The 17,425-nt window shown below is 37.1% G+C and overlaps 1 protein-coding gene across 5 annotated transcripts in view; it reads left to right on the top strand.

Moving 5' to 3' along the window:
• Positions 1–17,425, top strand: part of COL19A1 (collagen type XIX alpha 1 chain) — a 183,821-nt gene that overhangs the window by 26,116 nt on the left and 140,280 nt on the right. For all 5 annotated transcript variants that reach the window (XM_077174795.1, XM_077174798.1, XM_077174799.1 and 2 more), the window contains exons 5-9: positions 5,146–5,269; positions 5,652–5,927; positions 7,689–7,769; positions 9,903–10,028; positions 10,506–10,568. In XM_077174795.1, the coding sequence (XP_077030910.1) occupies positions 5,146–5,269; positions 5,652–5,927; positions 7,689–7,769; positions 9,903–10,028; positions 10,506–10,568 (670 nt within the window). The remainder of the gene's footprint in view (positions 1–5,145; positions 5,270–5,651; positions 5,928–7,688; positions 7,770–9,902; positions 10,029–10,505; positions 10,569–17,425) is intronic.

The following is a 17,425-nucleotide window of genomic DNA, read 5'->3' on the forward strand; positions in this document are numbered from 1 at the left end:
CGATATGGAACAATTGGAGTTCATAAGATTCAAAAATAGATGCTGCTTTTCCATTAGTGCTTTTTTTAAAAATAAAAACAAAAGGTAAATAAAGGATTGCCTTACTAAATTTGATATGGGTAACTCAATGCTGTATTACAAAGATAGAACTAAAACTGTTTATAGCACAGTGAATACACAGTTAATTCATTCATAATTACTTCTTTTAGTATGCTAGCACTAGGAGTTCCAGCTGGTATCTGCACTTCAGAACTTTTGAGGAAACAAATGAATAAATAAAATATTTTGCCAAAAATCATTCTATACTTAATCTTTATAAACAGTGGAAGGTATGAACAAATACAGTGGTAATGTTCACGCAATATTCCTATATCTGCTCTTCTGGTAATCTCATAATGTACAGTCATAGTATACAGATAGTATACAGGTGCTTTTAGGAAAAATTATGGCTACATTTGATGCAGTAAAAAGGAGGAGAATGCAGCAAAAGCCTTTGCAATTCTGTGCATACCTATGCTTTGATAGAGTGGCACACAGTTTTTGCAAGAACATGTGTGTTTGTTACCATTCTGGCTGTATCTGCCTCATGTTTCAACCAGTGAAACATTAAGAAAGACCTGAATGTATGGATTTGTAACATATCTATGTACAATCTAAAACCTTGTATTGTTGGGAATGTTCGTGCTGGCTATTGATGGTCTTCTCAATTTTACCAGCTGAGGCCTCTGTAATTTGCAGTACATCTCAGTCCAGCAGCCCAGGGTGGTGTAAATTCAAACCTCTGTATTCAGTTCATGTGCTTCAATTCCTGCTATTGTTTTCAGTAGTTTCCACCAAGGGTGTGCTTTGCTTTGAGAAAACAGTGCTCCATTCGTCAATTTGAATTTTTTATTATATACTACGGACAATATGGACAGAGGGAGAGAATCAAACTACTGAAATTCCACCTAAAGTATAATTTAATCAGACTCTGGGCGCCTGAGTCTGAGAATAATTCAGATTGCCCACTCTCAAGCACCACCCAAGCCCTAGTGGCACCTAAAATGAATAATTTTGGACAACTGATTTCCCCTGGCGTCTGGGCATAAATTCCAGGCATGCTTAGAAGCACCATGGCTTAAGCAGACAGGCATGTAACTCCCACCCAAGTTCCATTGTGACTCAAAGATGTGTGCAGAGATGCCAGAACATTGCCCATGTCCCTAGAGTGCCTAAGCCATTGACTGTGCTTCAGTCACACATAGTAAGCTTGGACAGCATTGGATTCAACACAAACCACAGCAGAGATGAGTGTTTGAGTGCAGAAGAGGGAGCCTTTTTAATAGACTTTAAAGTTTGAGCAGTTTTCTGGGAAGGATGTCTTGTTTGGTAAGGAAATTAAACAAAAATGGGAGAACTTAATTGTTGCCCCACTGAAAAGGATATTTGCTTTTCATGGAGACCTCAATTTTTTTGCTCCCAAGTCTGATGATGTAATTTTGTTCAGACACTGTTGTCCAAAAAGGCATCTGGTTGAGAGATCAGATGTCAAGGATATCCTCATCTGCTTGTCTGTGTTAATTTGTAAGTTCTTTTGTCTTGTCTTTACAGATAAATTTGCACACTTACCAGTTGCTACCCATATTTCTGTAACATTATAACTCGCTTAAAACCTGTCATCTCTCTTACTGCTTTTGGTGCAGACACCATGATTTACTACCCTAAGTTCATGTTCTCTGTTTGTACTGTGTGTACATCTGTAGACTTTGAGGTGAGCTTGGTGTAGGTTTCCTTCACCCTTTCTGTCTCTCCTTTTCTTATTGTTTTTATACTGTGCCATGTGAAAAGGTTAAATACTCTGTGTTGGAGTACTTTTTGGGTTGTGGATATTGGGTTTTAGGATTTTTGGGTTGAGGAACAACTTGCTTTTGAATTTTTTTATTAATGTTTGATGCCATTCCTTTATTGTTTTCACCCTGTACAAAATACCTCATAAATTTTCTCAGGTTTTAAATGTTTGTAGATGTGAGCAAATGAAACAGTATAGTAAACATTCAAACTTTTGAATTTCAAATTCAGTATTCCATGAAATTTTGGTTTGGCTTTTCTCATGTTCCAACATGAGGTTTTATGTTCATTTTTCTGTTTGTTCTTTTATTTTTCTCATCACATATCATTATATTTATTCTTTAAAACATGTACATACTTTGCCCAATTTTGAGGAATTTTAACTGATTTTACAGAGTAGCAGATGCCATGGTAATAACACTTAAATATCACTGAAGTATCTTATTAATCATCTGTACCAAAGTCACTTCAATGCTCAATGCATGCTTTTATATTCTGTTCCAGTCACTTGAAGCCAATTAGGGAGGAAGAGTGTAGGGGAAATTGTGTATGGTAGCAGACAGCCAGACAGCAGACAGGTATATTTCATCCCATTATTTTGTTCCTTTTCATGTTCACCATCTAGCTAGAAGGGTTGACTGTGAAGTATATACTTTAAAGCATCTGTTAATGATTTTTTGGTCACCAAGGAGTCTTTGTATAGGCACCAATGATAACTCTTCTCAAAATAAAGATACTGATTCTGTTAAGTTAAATCTCTGGTATATGGTGGTTGTATATTAAATTTGTACTGTTTGTTGGCCAGATAGTGGAACGAGTTTCCCGAAGAGTTTTGGAATAATTCCCATTCTAGATACTTCCAAAACTCAGCAGGACAGGACTTACAGTGATCTGATATAATTTTCAGGTTGTCCCTACTTTAAGACCGGGGTTAAATCCATTGACCTCCAGAAGTACTTTCCTACCTAAGTTATTTTGTGAATCTAACTAAATTTATCCTTAGTTCAATTCTGCTTAAATCATGCCTCTTTAGTTGAATTCACTGAAATTGTTGATGTCCTTAGGAATTAATTTGATGTTGTCTGCTTTTCTCACTTCTCTCAATACGGTTTTCTTTGTCAGCTCAAAGGTAAGGGAAGTTAGAGTGAACTCCTGCTGGTTTTTGTAACACTGGCCCATACCTTAGCTCTTCCTTTGTTTCCTGAATCATTTGGTAAACAGTTAAGGAAGGTAAATTTATATCATGTGTACTCACACAACCAAACTTATGTGAGACAATTCTGAAAGAAACACAATTTCAGAAGACTTAATACTGTCATACATCTAGATGGCTGTGAAAGCATTAGGAAGGCATGCAGTGAAAATTGATGGAGTGGAGGGTGGGTGTGAGAGTGGAGAAAATAGTGCCACCTTGCCCAAAGACTGCTTCTGTTTGTCTTCTGGACCTACAGTAACAGTCATGGTTCCCCTCTTTTCATTTGATGAAGACTTCTGATCATTTCTTTTCCACAGTTGTCTGTCCTTTGTCCATTAATGTGAATTCCCCAGTGTCTCCTATATGGAACTTAGCTGGGAAAGTTAATTTATTTTAGAGAGCTAATCAGATGCTCCCATCCACATCAGATGCCAGATATCCTGTCTAGCTTACAGCTGTAAACCTGAGATACCATCTCCTTAGCCTGCCTGGGGTGCAGGAAATCATAGGGCTGATCCCGTGTCCAGATAGTTTATTGTTCTGCAGTCACACACTTATGCCTGGTGAAGGTATTTTTTTTATAAATCATGAAACATGTCCTTTATGCTATATTTAAAATACAAAGTATGAAATCTAGGTCTAAGTACAGCCAAGCCTATTCTCTTTCGCCTTGCCTTTTGACATTCCAACGTCTATTGCTGTATAATAGCATATGGATCCACTAACAATGTGGGACAGCAGCCAATTTGGTCCTAGGATAAAACAGGAATCAGCTGTGGGAAATAAGCCAAAGAAGTGTGATTCCCACATGAGAAACTTAAATAGGTGCTAGTCCTTAAAGAAGCTCTTTGGCAGGATTTAGAGCAGGCTTCTCTGCGCAGGAGGCATTTTTCCTGAGCTCCTAAGTACAACAATGTCTAGGAGGGTTGTGAGGCTATTGTTTCATCAGCTGTAGTGCTTTGCTCTTTCTTTGCTCCCACCTTTCTCGTTTTATTTTGTTTTGTTTTTTTTTTTAAGAAAAGCTTTATAGCACATTGCTGTATAATTGTAATCAGTATTTTTTTAGAATTAAACCATTTGCTTCATGTGATTGTGGGAAATAAAATGGAGGAAATTTTTCTGCTGTGCAGGGGGGTCCACAGGCTTCCTGAACTCTGATCCAAGGAATGCTTTCTGCACCATGGCTAGCTGATTGCAAACAGCAATGTGAACGCTTTTGCTACTCCTGTGTTGTGTACAAATCTGTGGTTTTAATTTTCTCACCTCTGTCTTAAAAAAGAAATCATTTGAAATGCAGAAGCTTCAAATTAAATAAGTTGATTGTACCATCCTAATTTATTTAGTAAAGAATTAGTGTATATTTAATAGTTACCAAAGTCTGTAGAGTTGAGGTACAGATTTCATTTTTTGTGAAATGCAGACTTTTCTAAGAGTTCATGGAAGTGGTCTTGAGGTGCATTCTGTGATATAGGTCAGACTTTTTTGAGACATTGATGCATCTTAGGTAAGAAAGTAATAACAAAATCAAACAACACTAAATAATTTGTTCTAAAACACATTCCTTATTTGTTTTCAAGCTTGCTAAATGTCCAACTGTTCTGATGCTCAAGATGTCCGAGCCATTGCCCATGGAGGTCACTGGATCAAATCCCTGCTCAAAGCAGGACCAACTTGGAAGTTAGATCAGGTTATTATGAGCCCTGTCCAGCTGTGTTTTAAAAGTCTCCAAGGATGGGGATTATTCCACAAATCTTCTACAAAACTTATTTAAGTACCAAGTATCCCAAGCAATAAACTGGAAAAAGATGTATTTTAAAATACTTTCATGTGGGACATTCACTTTGCATCATTTCTTTTTAGACTCCTATTTATATTAATCACAGATGCTAAAAAATTAAGAACAAAAATGAATTAAAAAACTTTCAGTCGTTTATTCCTATAAAAAGACTGAATTGTACTTTTGAGAAGAAACACTTCTGAATGCTGAGGCCTGTGAATATGTATGAGTGGGAGCAAGTGTTTGGCTTCTTGTTTTCAGCAGGTATTATTTCTGTTAATTCCTTTTAAGTAGTGCTGTTTTGTATAAGAATTACAAGAAATCTCTTTCCTCCCTCTTGTTCCAGGCAAGTATTTCCAAATGGGCTTCCTGAAGAATACTCTCTGGTTGCTACATTCCGTGTACGGCGAAATACCAAGAAAGAGCGTTGGTATATATGGCAAATTTTAAATCAGTATGACACACCTGAGGTTAGAGTCATCTTTGATTTATTCCTTCAAAAAGTTTCTTTTTTCCGGCATGTAATATGGCACATGTAATTATGGATGTTTCATTAATGGATTTAGCTAGAGTTTATGTGAAATAGACAGACTGCTCTGAAATAATTGATAATTTGTGGCAGGAATGACAGAAATTTAGCAAAATCTATTCAGTTTAGACTGCAAAATAGAATAAATGCATGTTTTGATTCATAGGTGATATATATTTACCAAGTTACATCAAAGAATGCTTCATAACATAATTCTTGCCCAGTATATGTAGTTGAAATATTTTTGTTATATATGGTTTATATATTTGCTTCTTTCTTATAACTTTTAAATAACCACTTATTTTATTTTGTCTTGCTTTCAGATCTCTGTCCTCCTGGATGGTACAAAAAAGGTGGTGGAGTATATGACCAAATCCTTTCAGGGAAATATACTGCACTACACTTTTAAGAGTCGAGAAATTTATCCATTGTTTGATCGGCAGTGGCATAAGCTTGGTATTAGCGTGCAGTCAGGGATCATTTCCCTCTATTTGGATTGTAATTTAATTGAGAGAAAGCAGACTGATGAAAAATTCACCATTGACTTGCAGGGAAGGACACTGATTGCTTCTCGTGCTGCGGATGATAAGCCTGTAGATGTGAGTAGTGTGAAAGGACAAACAGATAACTTGAAGTAATGTTTTAGCCACGCTTTTACTAACACAGTTGTATAGAATCACGTAGATAAAATGTTCAAACCCAGTCATTATTTTTGAGTGTGTATTCTTAATTTGAAGTCCTTAAGTGTTTTTCTTTAAACATTATTCAATTATGTAGCATCTGCTAGGACAAAGCTGTTGCCAAAGTAACTGCATAGAACTCAGTCCTGGTTTAAGGAGTCTGTTTTTCTGTATTTAATCTGGAGAAAGAGCCATCTAATTACCACAGAATAGTATTTCTATGTTTAAAGGTAACTTGCAGTCCTAATTATTTTCTTTCATTTTTAGTAAGATTTATTTATAGGTTTGTGTCAGTCATCTGTTACACTTTGTCTGTCTTTGATAAAGGGGAGATACAAAATAATTAAGGATTACCTCTGTATTCAGGTCTTCTAGAGTAATTCAGCCATGTGGAAATAGGGGCACATTGTTCACAGTTGTCTCTCCCTTATCCAAAAGAGAGGGATTAGGAAGTGGCCAGAGGTGTGTTTCCTGCAGCCTTTGGTGCAAGAATTACCTGATGAAGCCCCATGATATTCTGGGGTATTTTTTGTCCTGGGAATGCTCTCTTCTGTTTCCTCATGCAGGAGAGAAAGTAATTTGAAAGCAAGTAATTTGAAAGCACAGCAAATAATTTGAAATCTTCAGGAAATATCAGTTATGTTTTAAGTACAGTGACATGAAGCTACCAGGTTTAAAGCATCTGCCCTGGGGTTTATAGTGACCATCAGAAAGCTTCAGTGATGTTATGTACTCTGTAGGGCTCCAGAGGAAAACAGCACATTTTAACTGCAAACTAACATTGCAGGAGGAGTCATTCTTGTGGGGCTAAGCACTTTGTCCTGGACTCAGATCTCTTGTTTCATGGAGCCAAGCTCATGCTTTGTTTTATTTTCTCAGACTTGAGTTCATTATTTGAAACGTGTGTACTGTTTCCTCATTTCCAAATAGCATGCAGCAGAAAAAGCAGGTTTTTTTCTGCTGGTTGCATGGTATGAGCTGGATAATTCTGAGTTGAAGTTTTCAATTGGGATTTCCACATTTGCAGGAAAACATTATGGGCTTAAAGCTGATGAAGGCAGCAGAGCAGATCCTATACCAATGGTCACTTTTCTCAACACCAAGTGCAAGAGGGAGATTAAGAAGATATAAAACCTATGCAAAAAGAGGAATATGATGACAAGAAATCTAGTTAGAATTTTACTTGCTTCTCATCTTTCCAATCTACCCAAAGTCTCTGAAACAAAAGCTTTATATAAAGAATTTGTGACTTTTGCTCTTCAGGTGATTTAGTGGCCATGTCCAGGCAAAGATCTGTCCAAAGCAATGGATGCATGTGATAGAGAGTTTATCAAACCTTTATTTTAGTTACCTGCAGAGGAAAATTACCTTTCCTGAAAAGATTTGTAGAGGATGTCTACAAGGCTAAAATTCTTGTGTAATATAGCAAACCAATACAGATGGATGCAACTTAAGTGAAAATAAACGAAATCTAAAATGCTATTTACATCAAAGTAATAGACTGCATAATTTGTTCCTTAAGTGAGGAGCTGTGTAATTGTTTTGGATTTGTCTTTTTCTAGCATTTCAGAAATATGCAGTGTTTCAAAGAGAAAGTTTATTACCCCAAGATAAGAAAAAGCATGCCATAACACATAATTTTTTACACCTCATATTAATCTCTTTTGTATTCCTTAATAGATTGAACTTCACCACATAGCAGTTTATTGTAATTCACAACTTGCAGTAGAAGATACATGTTGTGAAATATCTGCAGACTTGGTAAGTTATCTGTTAAAATTCAAATGTTAATACAAAAGCAATTGCATTATTGTTTCCTGCTAAATAGCTGTAAAAAATTTTCAACAGTGGTGATAATTTAATTACCTCCTAAAAATGAATTCCATATCTGGAGTCATGGTACATAGTTTTTTGCTGCCTAAACAAATGTTACAGTGGAACATCAGAAAAAGGTACTAGGTGCTGCTAGTGCTTTTTAAATGCATTCCTTAACATTGATTAATTTCTAATTAGTAACTGAAGAAGCCTTAGAGAGTAGGAAACAAATCACTGAGATGGTTTGAGAATGGTTTCCAACAACAGAGGCCATTTCAGTAACAGTTGCATCTTGTGAAGCTTTACAGATGAAATAAGCAAAGCCCATGAAAGAGTCTGGAATAATAACTAATAACTGGAAAGTTGTAGTGGTAGGTTGATGGTTGGACTTGATCCTACAGGTCTCTTCCAACCTTCTTGATTCTATGAAATACTTTCTTCTTTAGAATGTACATGCCGAAGTGTATATATTGTTTAACATGAGGGAAAACATTGATTTAGTTTAAAGGGTTCACTTTTCCCTCTTTTTTTGATAGACAAGAATCAGTATAAACTGGAAGACAGTAGAACCATAACTTGAAGTTGTAGATGTAATTATTTTGCTCAATCTAGCCCATTAAAAAAAAAAACAAAAAAACAAACCCCAAACTAAAACAACAAAAAAGCCAAAACAAAACAAATGCCCCCCCCCCAAAAAAAAAACCAAAACACAAAAAACCCAACCAAACTATAAGTACCCTCAGAAAGACATTGTGTTAAACTATTGGCCTGCTATTCATAAGCAGTCTGGAAGATCAGGCTCCTCTAAGGCAGTGGACAGTGCCATCACCACCAAGGTTGTAGTCAGCAAAAAGACCCCAGAGCATGTGGGACTGATTGGTTACATCCACAAAGAGACAGGGGAAAGTGTACCTGGATGGGAGAGAGGAACACAAGACTGCTTGGTGCTCAGAAGCATGAAAGAAGCATGGTCTAATTTCAGGGGGCAGATTTCAATTTTAAACAATGATTAATCGTTCAAATATATTTCTGAATGTATTCTTGAGGGTAACGCAGACTTTCTCTTGAATGTGTAAGCTTATGAAAAAGTGGAATTAATTAAATTCCGGTATGTCCTTGGTGCTTGGAAATACAATTTATTGAGCAGTTATGACACAATAGCAGAAAAAGCAAGAACAAAACAAACCCTAATTATACATAAGATAAAAATCTCAACAATAGGCTTTATCAATAACATGTAAATATTCATTCATCTATGTAGCTAAAACCACCATCAGTTTAATTTGTGTTTTTTATGTTTAAGATGTAAGAAAAGGTGGACTACTTGTTAATGACTTTCATATTAAAACTAGCATTACATTTTCTGACTTATTTTTTTCACAACTTCCTTACCCATTATAACAGCTACATTTTCAGTAATTTAAGGGAAGGAATTTATACTTGGATATGAATTTCTATGCTAAGCAGTAAATCCTGTGGGAATTTCTCTGACAGAAGGCTCGAAAAAAACTTCATTACATCTTAATGAGACTTACTGAAGTTTAGCAGGTTCTGTTGACTTGTCCTGTAGTATCTCTTCAGGTTGGCTCAGGAGTCACAGACAGGTAAATCTTGGCTTCAGGGCTTTTTTGTTTGTTTCCAAACTATCTATACCAGTAGTATTTTACTACAAGGAAATAAAAAAAGTTTTCCTTTGCACTCTTATATTTTGCACTTAAGGGCAGGGCAGAGGACAGGATGAGACTATGCAGTACTATCTATTTTCTTTCTTCCCATGGACATTTTCTGTCCCACTATTTCTGATTTTGGGAGACTTTATTCCTCTTTATTCCTCTGTCTTTTGGAAGAAAGAAGTGGGACAGTCATATCAGTTTTAACTGGCATCAATTTTAGAACAGAAGGATCTAAAGATCTAGAATTGATTTTTTTTACAGCTTTTTTCTCTGTTAGGAAGTTGTTGTCACTTTCCACGTATGGTTTGTACAGGAGTATTAAAACAGAAGATAGAACAGAAAGTTGGATGGTATTTACCTGTTACCAAAGTGGACCAAAAAGAAGAAAATCTTTTTTTTTTTTTAGTGCTCACATGAGGAGAGGTTACTGGCTACGACTTCATCACCAGTGACTGTCCATGCCAGCAAAATATACACGCTTCCTGGGATGCAGCAAGAATCTACACAGAGATGCTACTGCTTTCCAAATAAAGTATAAAGTTTTCCTGTTGCTTTTTAATGCATTATGCTGTTTAATCCTGTTGGATATAAAAACAGTTGGGTTTGGTTTTCTTTGCAGTCATGAAAAAATCTTACTTATTTGTAGTATTGTACCATATTTACATTGTATTTCCCAGTTAAGAACCAGTACATTTTGAATTTAGTTAAATCCAAAAAGTAAAGTAAAATTAGAGACGTCAGTAAGGTTTAATTGTTTGAATATACACCCAAGAAAGTACCATGGTAAAACTGAGAATTATATTTAGGTATTATATTTAGTGTAAATGTTTTCACTTGAGAATGAATTATATTCTACACAATGTTTGTTTTCTTTTAGTACTTCTCCTGGGTGTTGCACTATATTTATTGAGTCATTTGCTTTGTTAGGCATTTGTGACAAAGACAGGAAACCTAACCAAATATATTTTAGATCTGCTTTGTTGACTTTTTTTATTTCTTTTAAAATCAGGGAGAAGCAGGATTACCAGGAGTAGCTGGTTTGCCAGGCCACAAAGGAGAGAAAGGTGAAAAGGTAAAATATCACTTGAATTCTCTTTTTCAAGCCTTGTCATTGGCTTATCTTTCTTAAATAGAAATTGCATGGATTCTGTTATCCCTTGAAGGAACCTGCCTGAACACAGGGTGGATCCTTTATCAGTCAGTGTCTGGCTCTGTGTGTGAACTCCCTGCCAGGCATTTTACAGCTGCCCCACTTTGGGGTCACCTCATCAACTCTGTGGAGCACATTTTACCTGCCTGGGAAGCACATGCCTCCCCAGCCCTGCCACCATGCCCTGTACAGAAGACATATATATATTCTGACAAGAATTGTTCCATCTCCTGTGTGTACATCACTGCTGATGGACAGAATCCCATGTGGTGGAATCATCCTTGCAATCATCAGTAGGAGGGTATGAAATATGACCTCCATATATTCTTTGACAATGCTCATACCTGAAACTGGTAATTGTGAAGAGAGAAGAGTCTGACATTGGCAAGTCTCTAGGACAGGCCAGTTGGTCCTTTCCTTGGCCTTTTCTGAATTTTTCTGTAATGCTTACCATGACATTCTTATGCTATGTAGCTTGGAATTTCCTAATTCTATAGGTCAACATATCAGATGTTTTCCTTTCACATTCCATTCCTTAAATTTTGTTGGAGGATGCTGAAGTAAGACACAGCTGAGAATGTGTTTTCCATGTGCTACTAGAGGGGGCAAGTTGAATAAACTATTGTAAATCTGGCACAAAGATAGCGAGATAGGAATTGAGGTCAGGAAATGCAGTTTGTATGAGAGGAAGTTGCCTGGACTGTCCTAATCCAGAGGTTAGATGGTGGTATCCTAACCCAACATCCCACCTTGCAGCACACCATTTAATATGTGATCTGAAATAGTTTCTGAAGACAGCCAGGGCTGTTCCTATAACTGTAGTGTCTGGCTGAAAAGGGTCCAGTTCTGAGAAGGCTTATCTACACAGCTGGTTGAAATTAAGAACATTTATTGACAGTATAATTCCCCCCACCATAACTCCTCCCCTCCAGTATATATTTCAATTTTTGACACAAGCTGTATTTTTAGGTGAAAAAAAAAGTTCAGTCATATTAGTTTCTATAGTCCAGCTGAATCTAGAGGGACTGCTGTCAGTTTTCAGACCTAATAATGAAGTTTTGATCTAGAGTGTATAAACAATTTTCAGTTTTTAGTTTTAGCTATGCTAACAGCACAGGGAGTTTCCTAGCATTTGTTTGGGAAACAGCTCTTCTGCTTCTGACCTGATTCACTTAGACCATTATTGCTACTAAGTTGGGAAAGCAGACTTCACAAGTCTGATTTTTTTTTACCATTTAATCTCCCAGCCAATTAGCAGTATTTACCATGCTGAGCATAGTGCCTCTAAACAAAACATGTAAGGTTCTGTTCTTCCACTTGTTTTAGAAAAAGAGCCTCATTGCATGGATTCTCTGTGCATGGAACCGTCTGAGTCAATGAACCCCGATGCACCTGGAAGTTTAACCTAAAGAAAGTATATTGACGTTTATGAATGTCCTTTCACAAAATTGAATGAATCAGCAGGTCAAATTCAGGGGTAGAACACCAAACAGGTAGAAAGCTTCTTAATTTGATCTTTTCTTACAACTGACCAGTACTTGTTACTTCCTAGCTTTGCAGTTGGTGGGGTTTTTTTCTTTTTTGGGGAGATGGGGAAGGGGGGTTGGATGGAGGGCACAGTATGACTGTGACCAGGATTGGCTCACTGACCTTTGGGAGCAAACAAATCTTGAGCTAAATAGTGCCTACCATGATGGAGCTGAAAGCAACATTCTCTGAGATTTTAATACCATTTTTCTCACTGACTCTGCATTTACGCAAGTTTTCAGTAACACTCCTTCTCAATGACGGCCTTGTTACATCAATAATTAGACCTGACGAGGCAGAAAGGCTCCAGAACATTCCAGACATGTAGGATACATGACTTATTGTCAGATTATATAAAGGAAGCTAACAGACTGTGGCTGAGTGTCTTGTAATGTATTATACACAAAATAGGCAGCTTCTTGATAACTTTGCTGGCCAGTTACAAAAAACAGGTCTTCTCTGAGTTCTGTGGTTCCTAAGCACATGTTTCCCCCTTTGCTTGGGCTCAGCTTCTCATTTCATTTTTTCTTTTGTTTCTAAATCATATTACTATAGGCATCCAACTAATATGTATATATTGTATAATGTATTTAAATGTCTGTGCCATTGCAGCATCCAAGTGAAAATGTTAATTTTTTGCCTTCTTTAATAAGAAATTTCTGATTCTGTTGATATTATCTCCTTTTCAGCACAAAAGTTCTTATCCTTTTATTTTGCTTTATCTAATTCCAATTTCCCATTCACTTTAATTAATTGTATGATTGAATTTATGTCTTTTTTTGTTGCTATGGGATTGAAAAGGAAGTCTCTACTGATTGATATTAGGCTACATTCAAGCCCCTTAAAATTGCCCTTCTCTTCAGTCTAAAATCACTGTTCCCTAAGGTCAGACTATTCAGGAGCATCTAAGCTATCACCAGTGTAAATTGTGATAACTTATAAGCCATTTTAGGCATTTTGAATTTAATTATTAGCCTGTATCCACTCCATTCCTGTACTCTTGGCTCAATTTAAAGTATATTGCAGGCCCAAAGGACTGGAGTGCCATATTTTCACTGGAACAACCATTCATGCAAATATTGATATATCACTGGCAAGCTGTGCATCTGAATGCACAGGAGCATCTGATCAAAATTATGCCATTTGTGTGAATGACCTTCCTGTTTGTATACCTGGCCTTCCATTATGACTTCATGAGGACAGTTCTTCACTCAAAACTTTTATCTCTGATACTTTGGGCATGGAATAGTTGATTTGCTCTGCAGGATATTTTTGCTGGGAGATCAGCTTCTGCAGCAAGGGACCAACTGTTTTTTAATTTCTCAATAATTAAGACTGAAAAAATTGCCTGGACCAACTTTGTTTGCTACTTACTAAGTGTACAGTTTGGACTATCTCTAAATAATATTCTGTATATTCTCATGGCAGCTTGATTCTTAGCACAGTGTATCGCACAAGTTGCAAGTGGACACAACTTAGGTGGAAGTCTTCTGTGATTTTAACACATTTTGATATTTTCTGTGGAGTTGAGTTTTCTCTTCTTCTCATCTGAGTGAGATATTTACTGTGGTTTTTATTTGGTTGCAATTTGTACTACTTCAGCATCATATTTAGCTACTCAGAATCTTAGAAACATATCTGTTGTTAGCAAATGTCTTTTAATAATGTTGTAAAGGTCCTGTTTTGTCCTCAGTATGTAGAAATTCTTCAGAAAGACAGAATATGGGTTACCATAATTGGAATGATTACATATATGCTGAATATATAAACTGATTTTCTCTCTCAAGGAGGCTAAAAAAAAAACCTGTTTTCTACTTTTATTTCTTTCAAGCAGACTAAGTGCCCATGAAATATTTTAAATTGAAATCTAAACAGAATTAAATATTTTGATATAATGTTAAGCCAGTGTTAGCTGTGTTATTAGGTCATTAGTTAATGCTGTAAGTGAACTAGGGACCAAAAAGCCAGAGGCAGATTGCTTTCAAATATTAAAGTGCTTGTTGATGTACACCATGGAGAAATTTTTTGCTATTCAACTTCATTTTAAATTTTACTTAAGGAAAAAGACATTTAAAAGGCTATTTTGGGATTGGTAGAGATAGGTTTATGCAATGTATTATTGCACTAGGAAAATATTTGTAATAGAATGATATAAAAAAAGATCTCCTGGAGAACAAATGAAGTGTCTGAACTGTTCTTTCTCTCCATTTTCCTTGCTAGTCTTTCTTTCCTGCTACTCTGACTTTCCTCTCAAAATCCAGTCAACTTGATTCCACCTAAAGCATATCTATTGTACTATGCAGCCTTGAGAAAGGTTCCTTTCTGGCCCAGTCTTTGTTGCTGAGGTTATTGATAGGGACCTAGAAGCTGGAATTCAAGAAAAAGAAGAAAGCTGAGCAAAATACGGCTGGCTGTCAGTTATGACAAAGTCAGGAATTGCCAGTACACTTAGTAGAATAAAATCTTACAATAAGCAGAATGAAATGCTTTGTGCTTACCAACCTAAGAATTTATGGATAGTCCCACTTATGTTTTACCATCTAATTGCCCAAGTTATCAAATTAAAAAGGGAAAATACCATTAGCAATGCAACCATTTTTTTCTTATAAAAAATTCTGAAACGGGACTTATTGTCCTTGTTAGCGTATTTGCCATTCCAGTACTCCTCTCAGTCCTGAGTTTAAGTGTTCCTGAGGAGTGGAGATGGTGGTGGCAGCAAGTCCTCACCACTCTGAGGTGCTCAAGGGTGTGGGAGAATGTCACACTTCCCCAGTGGGGCCATTCCAGAGCTGACACAGGAGCAGGGGAGCCAGCAGTCACTGTCACCGGTGCAGGAGTTGAACCAGTGACACCCAGCTCAGGCCTTGGTGAGCTGAGCTCCTGCTCTGATGGGACAGAACACAACTGGGGGCTTCTGCTGGGAGTAGCAGGGATCATACTTCCTCATCTGTATACTCCCTGCTGCTCCCACAGTACCAGGGAAACCCTGGAATGATGCTGCCTTTGGGATGAGTTTTCTTTCTCCTAACATATTCTCTGAGTGTGAATTTTTTTTTTCCTTTTTGCTAATAGACACTTTTTTGGTTTTGGTTGGTTTTTTTGTATGGTTTTTGTTGTTGTTGTTGTTGTTGTCTTTGTTGGTTTTTTGGTTGGTCTTTTTTGGTTTTGTTGTTGTTTTTTGTTGATCTTTGTTGTTGTTGTTGTTGTTGTTTTGTTTTGTTTTCTTTTTTAACCTGGACATTTCTGGTGATGTTGTGTCCTGGTTTTAGTTGGGACAGAGTTCATTTTAATCCCAGTAGCCAGTATGAGGATGTGTTTTGGATTAGTGCTGGAAACAGGGTTGATAACACAGGGATGTTTTCATTATTGCCAAGCAGCACTTGCACAGTGTCAAAGACTTTTCTGCTCCCTACCCCGTCCCACCAGCAAGGGGCTGGCAGTGCAGAAGGAGCTGGGAGAGGACACAGCCAGGACAGTGACACCAACTACCAAAGGGATATTCCATACCCAACACATGATGCCATGATCAGCAAATAAAGTATATAAAGCAGTGGGAAGGAGGAGGAAGTGGGGGCACATGTGGAGTGACACCATTTTTTCCCTAGTCACCACTATATATGATGGAGCTCTGCTTTCTTGGGGATGGCTGAACACCTGCCCTCCCACGAGAAGCTCAGTTGAAAAGGATTTTCATTGTCACCCTCTGTAAATCCTGACAGTAGATTTACAGCTCATGGTTCTACCTTTGGCTGTTGTTACAGTGTGTACCTCATAACCTAGAAATGCCAGCCTTGTGCTACTGCTGTTCACCACCTTATAAAGCTGTTTTCCCAGCAACTTATCTTTCACTTTTGTGAAGGACTTTAAGGCCTGCAGAAGGAAAAGAAAATACCATTAAGAAAAATGCAAAAATATTAATGATGCATTTCATATATTTTTGGTTTTAGTCTATGGTACTGTTACTATGAATACTGTTAGATACCTATAGTATCTGATATTTATATTCATAAAGGCATGAAAAACTGCTACCTTTCCACCTGTGGTTTTTAAAATCACAACTAGAAGGTCGAAGCATAACTTGCAGATCTAATTTACAGTGGAAAATAATTGTCTTTAAGATGGGGAGTCTGTCTGCAGTTAGTGGAACAGTAGTGTAAACATACCTTGGTTAATTGGTAAGTAAGTCACACAGGCTAAAGGTTTCCTGACATGTAGCAGGCTGTGTAATTTTAGACTACACAGTGTATAAAAATACGCCACTGAAGGTAACAAAGTGGTACTGGTCTATTAAAATACTGGCAAGTGGCACAAGGGAACAGAGGATGCATAGATAAGAGAATGACTCTGTGGGTGATTAGATAAGGTAACCTTTACCTCTCACAGTGCCAGTGGATTTATGCTATTCATGCATACAGGATTTTGGTCTATTTTTGAGACAGAGCTGTTTAATATCTTTATCCATGGTCTGGGTGAGGGCATACAGTGCATACTCAGTAAGAACAAGTCTTATGAGGAGTGACTGAGGGAGCTGAGGGTACTTAGGCTGGAGAAAAGAAGTCTCAGATGTGACCTTATTGTTCTCTACAAGTGCCTGAAAGCAGGTCGTAGGCAGGTGTGGGTCAGGCAGGCAGCCAATGACAGGACAAGAAGAAATGGCCTCAAGCTGTGCGACAGAAGATTCAAGCTGGACATCGGGAAGAATTTCTTTGTTGAAAAGCTGGTCAGTCCTTGCAATGAGTTACCCAGGAAAGTGGTGGAGTCGCTCTCCCTGGAGGCATTCAAGAAACAACTGGACATGGCACTCAGTGCTATGATCTCATTGGCATGGTGGTGTTCAGTCAAAGGTTGGACTTGATGATCTTGAAGGAGTTTTTTAACCTTTATGATTCTGATACAACTCTTGTTGTGTACTTCTGGCCAATCTTACTGCTCCTTTCTCAACTTCAGAAAGATTAATAATCTCAGACCAGAGTTATAATGTTATTCTTGCAGGAGAATGTTCTTGATAGAAGTAGGCATACCTAATGTTTTGTTTTGTTTTTAAATAAACACTACATGGTTTCAGTCCTTTTGTTGTACTCCTCTGGCATCCAAATAATTTTTATTTTAAATTTTTTAAACCTTATACTTTACATTATTTAGCAACATTTCTGGGTTTGATGTTTTCTTATGTAATTTTTAAGACTTATGGTCCAATTTACAGCTGCTGGGGTCTTCCATAACTCCCGACCAATCAGGAGAGTTATAGAAGA

This window comes from Agelaius phoeniceus, chromosome 3, assembly GCF_051311805.1.
Source record: "Agelaius phoeniceus isolate bAgePho1 chromosome 3, bAgePho1.hap1, whole genome shotgun sequence".
NCBI classification, from domain to species: Eukaryota; Metazoa; Chordata; class Aves; order Passeriformes; family Icteridae; genus Agelaius; species Agelaius phoeniceus.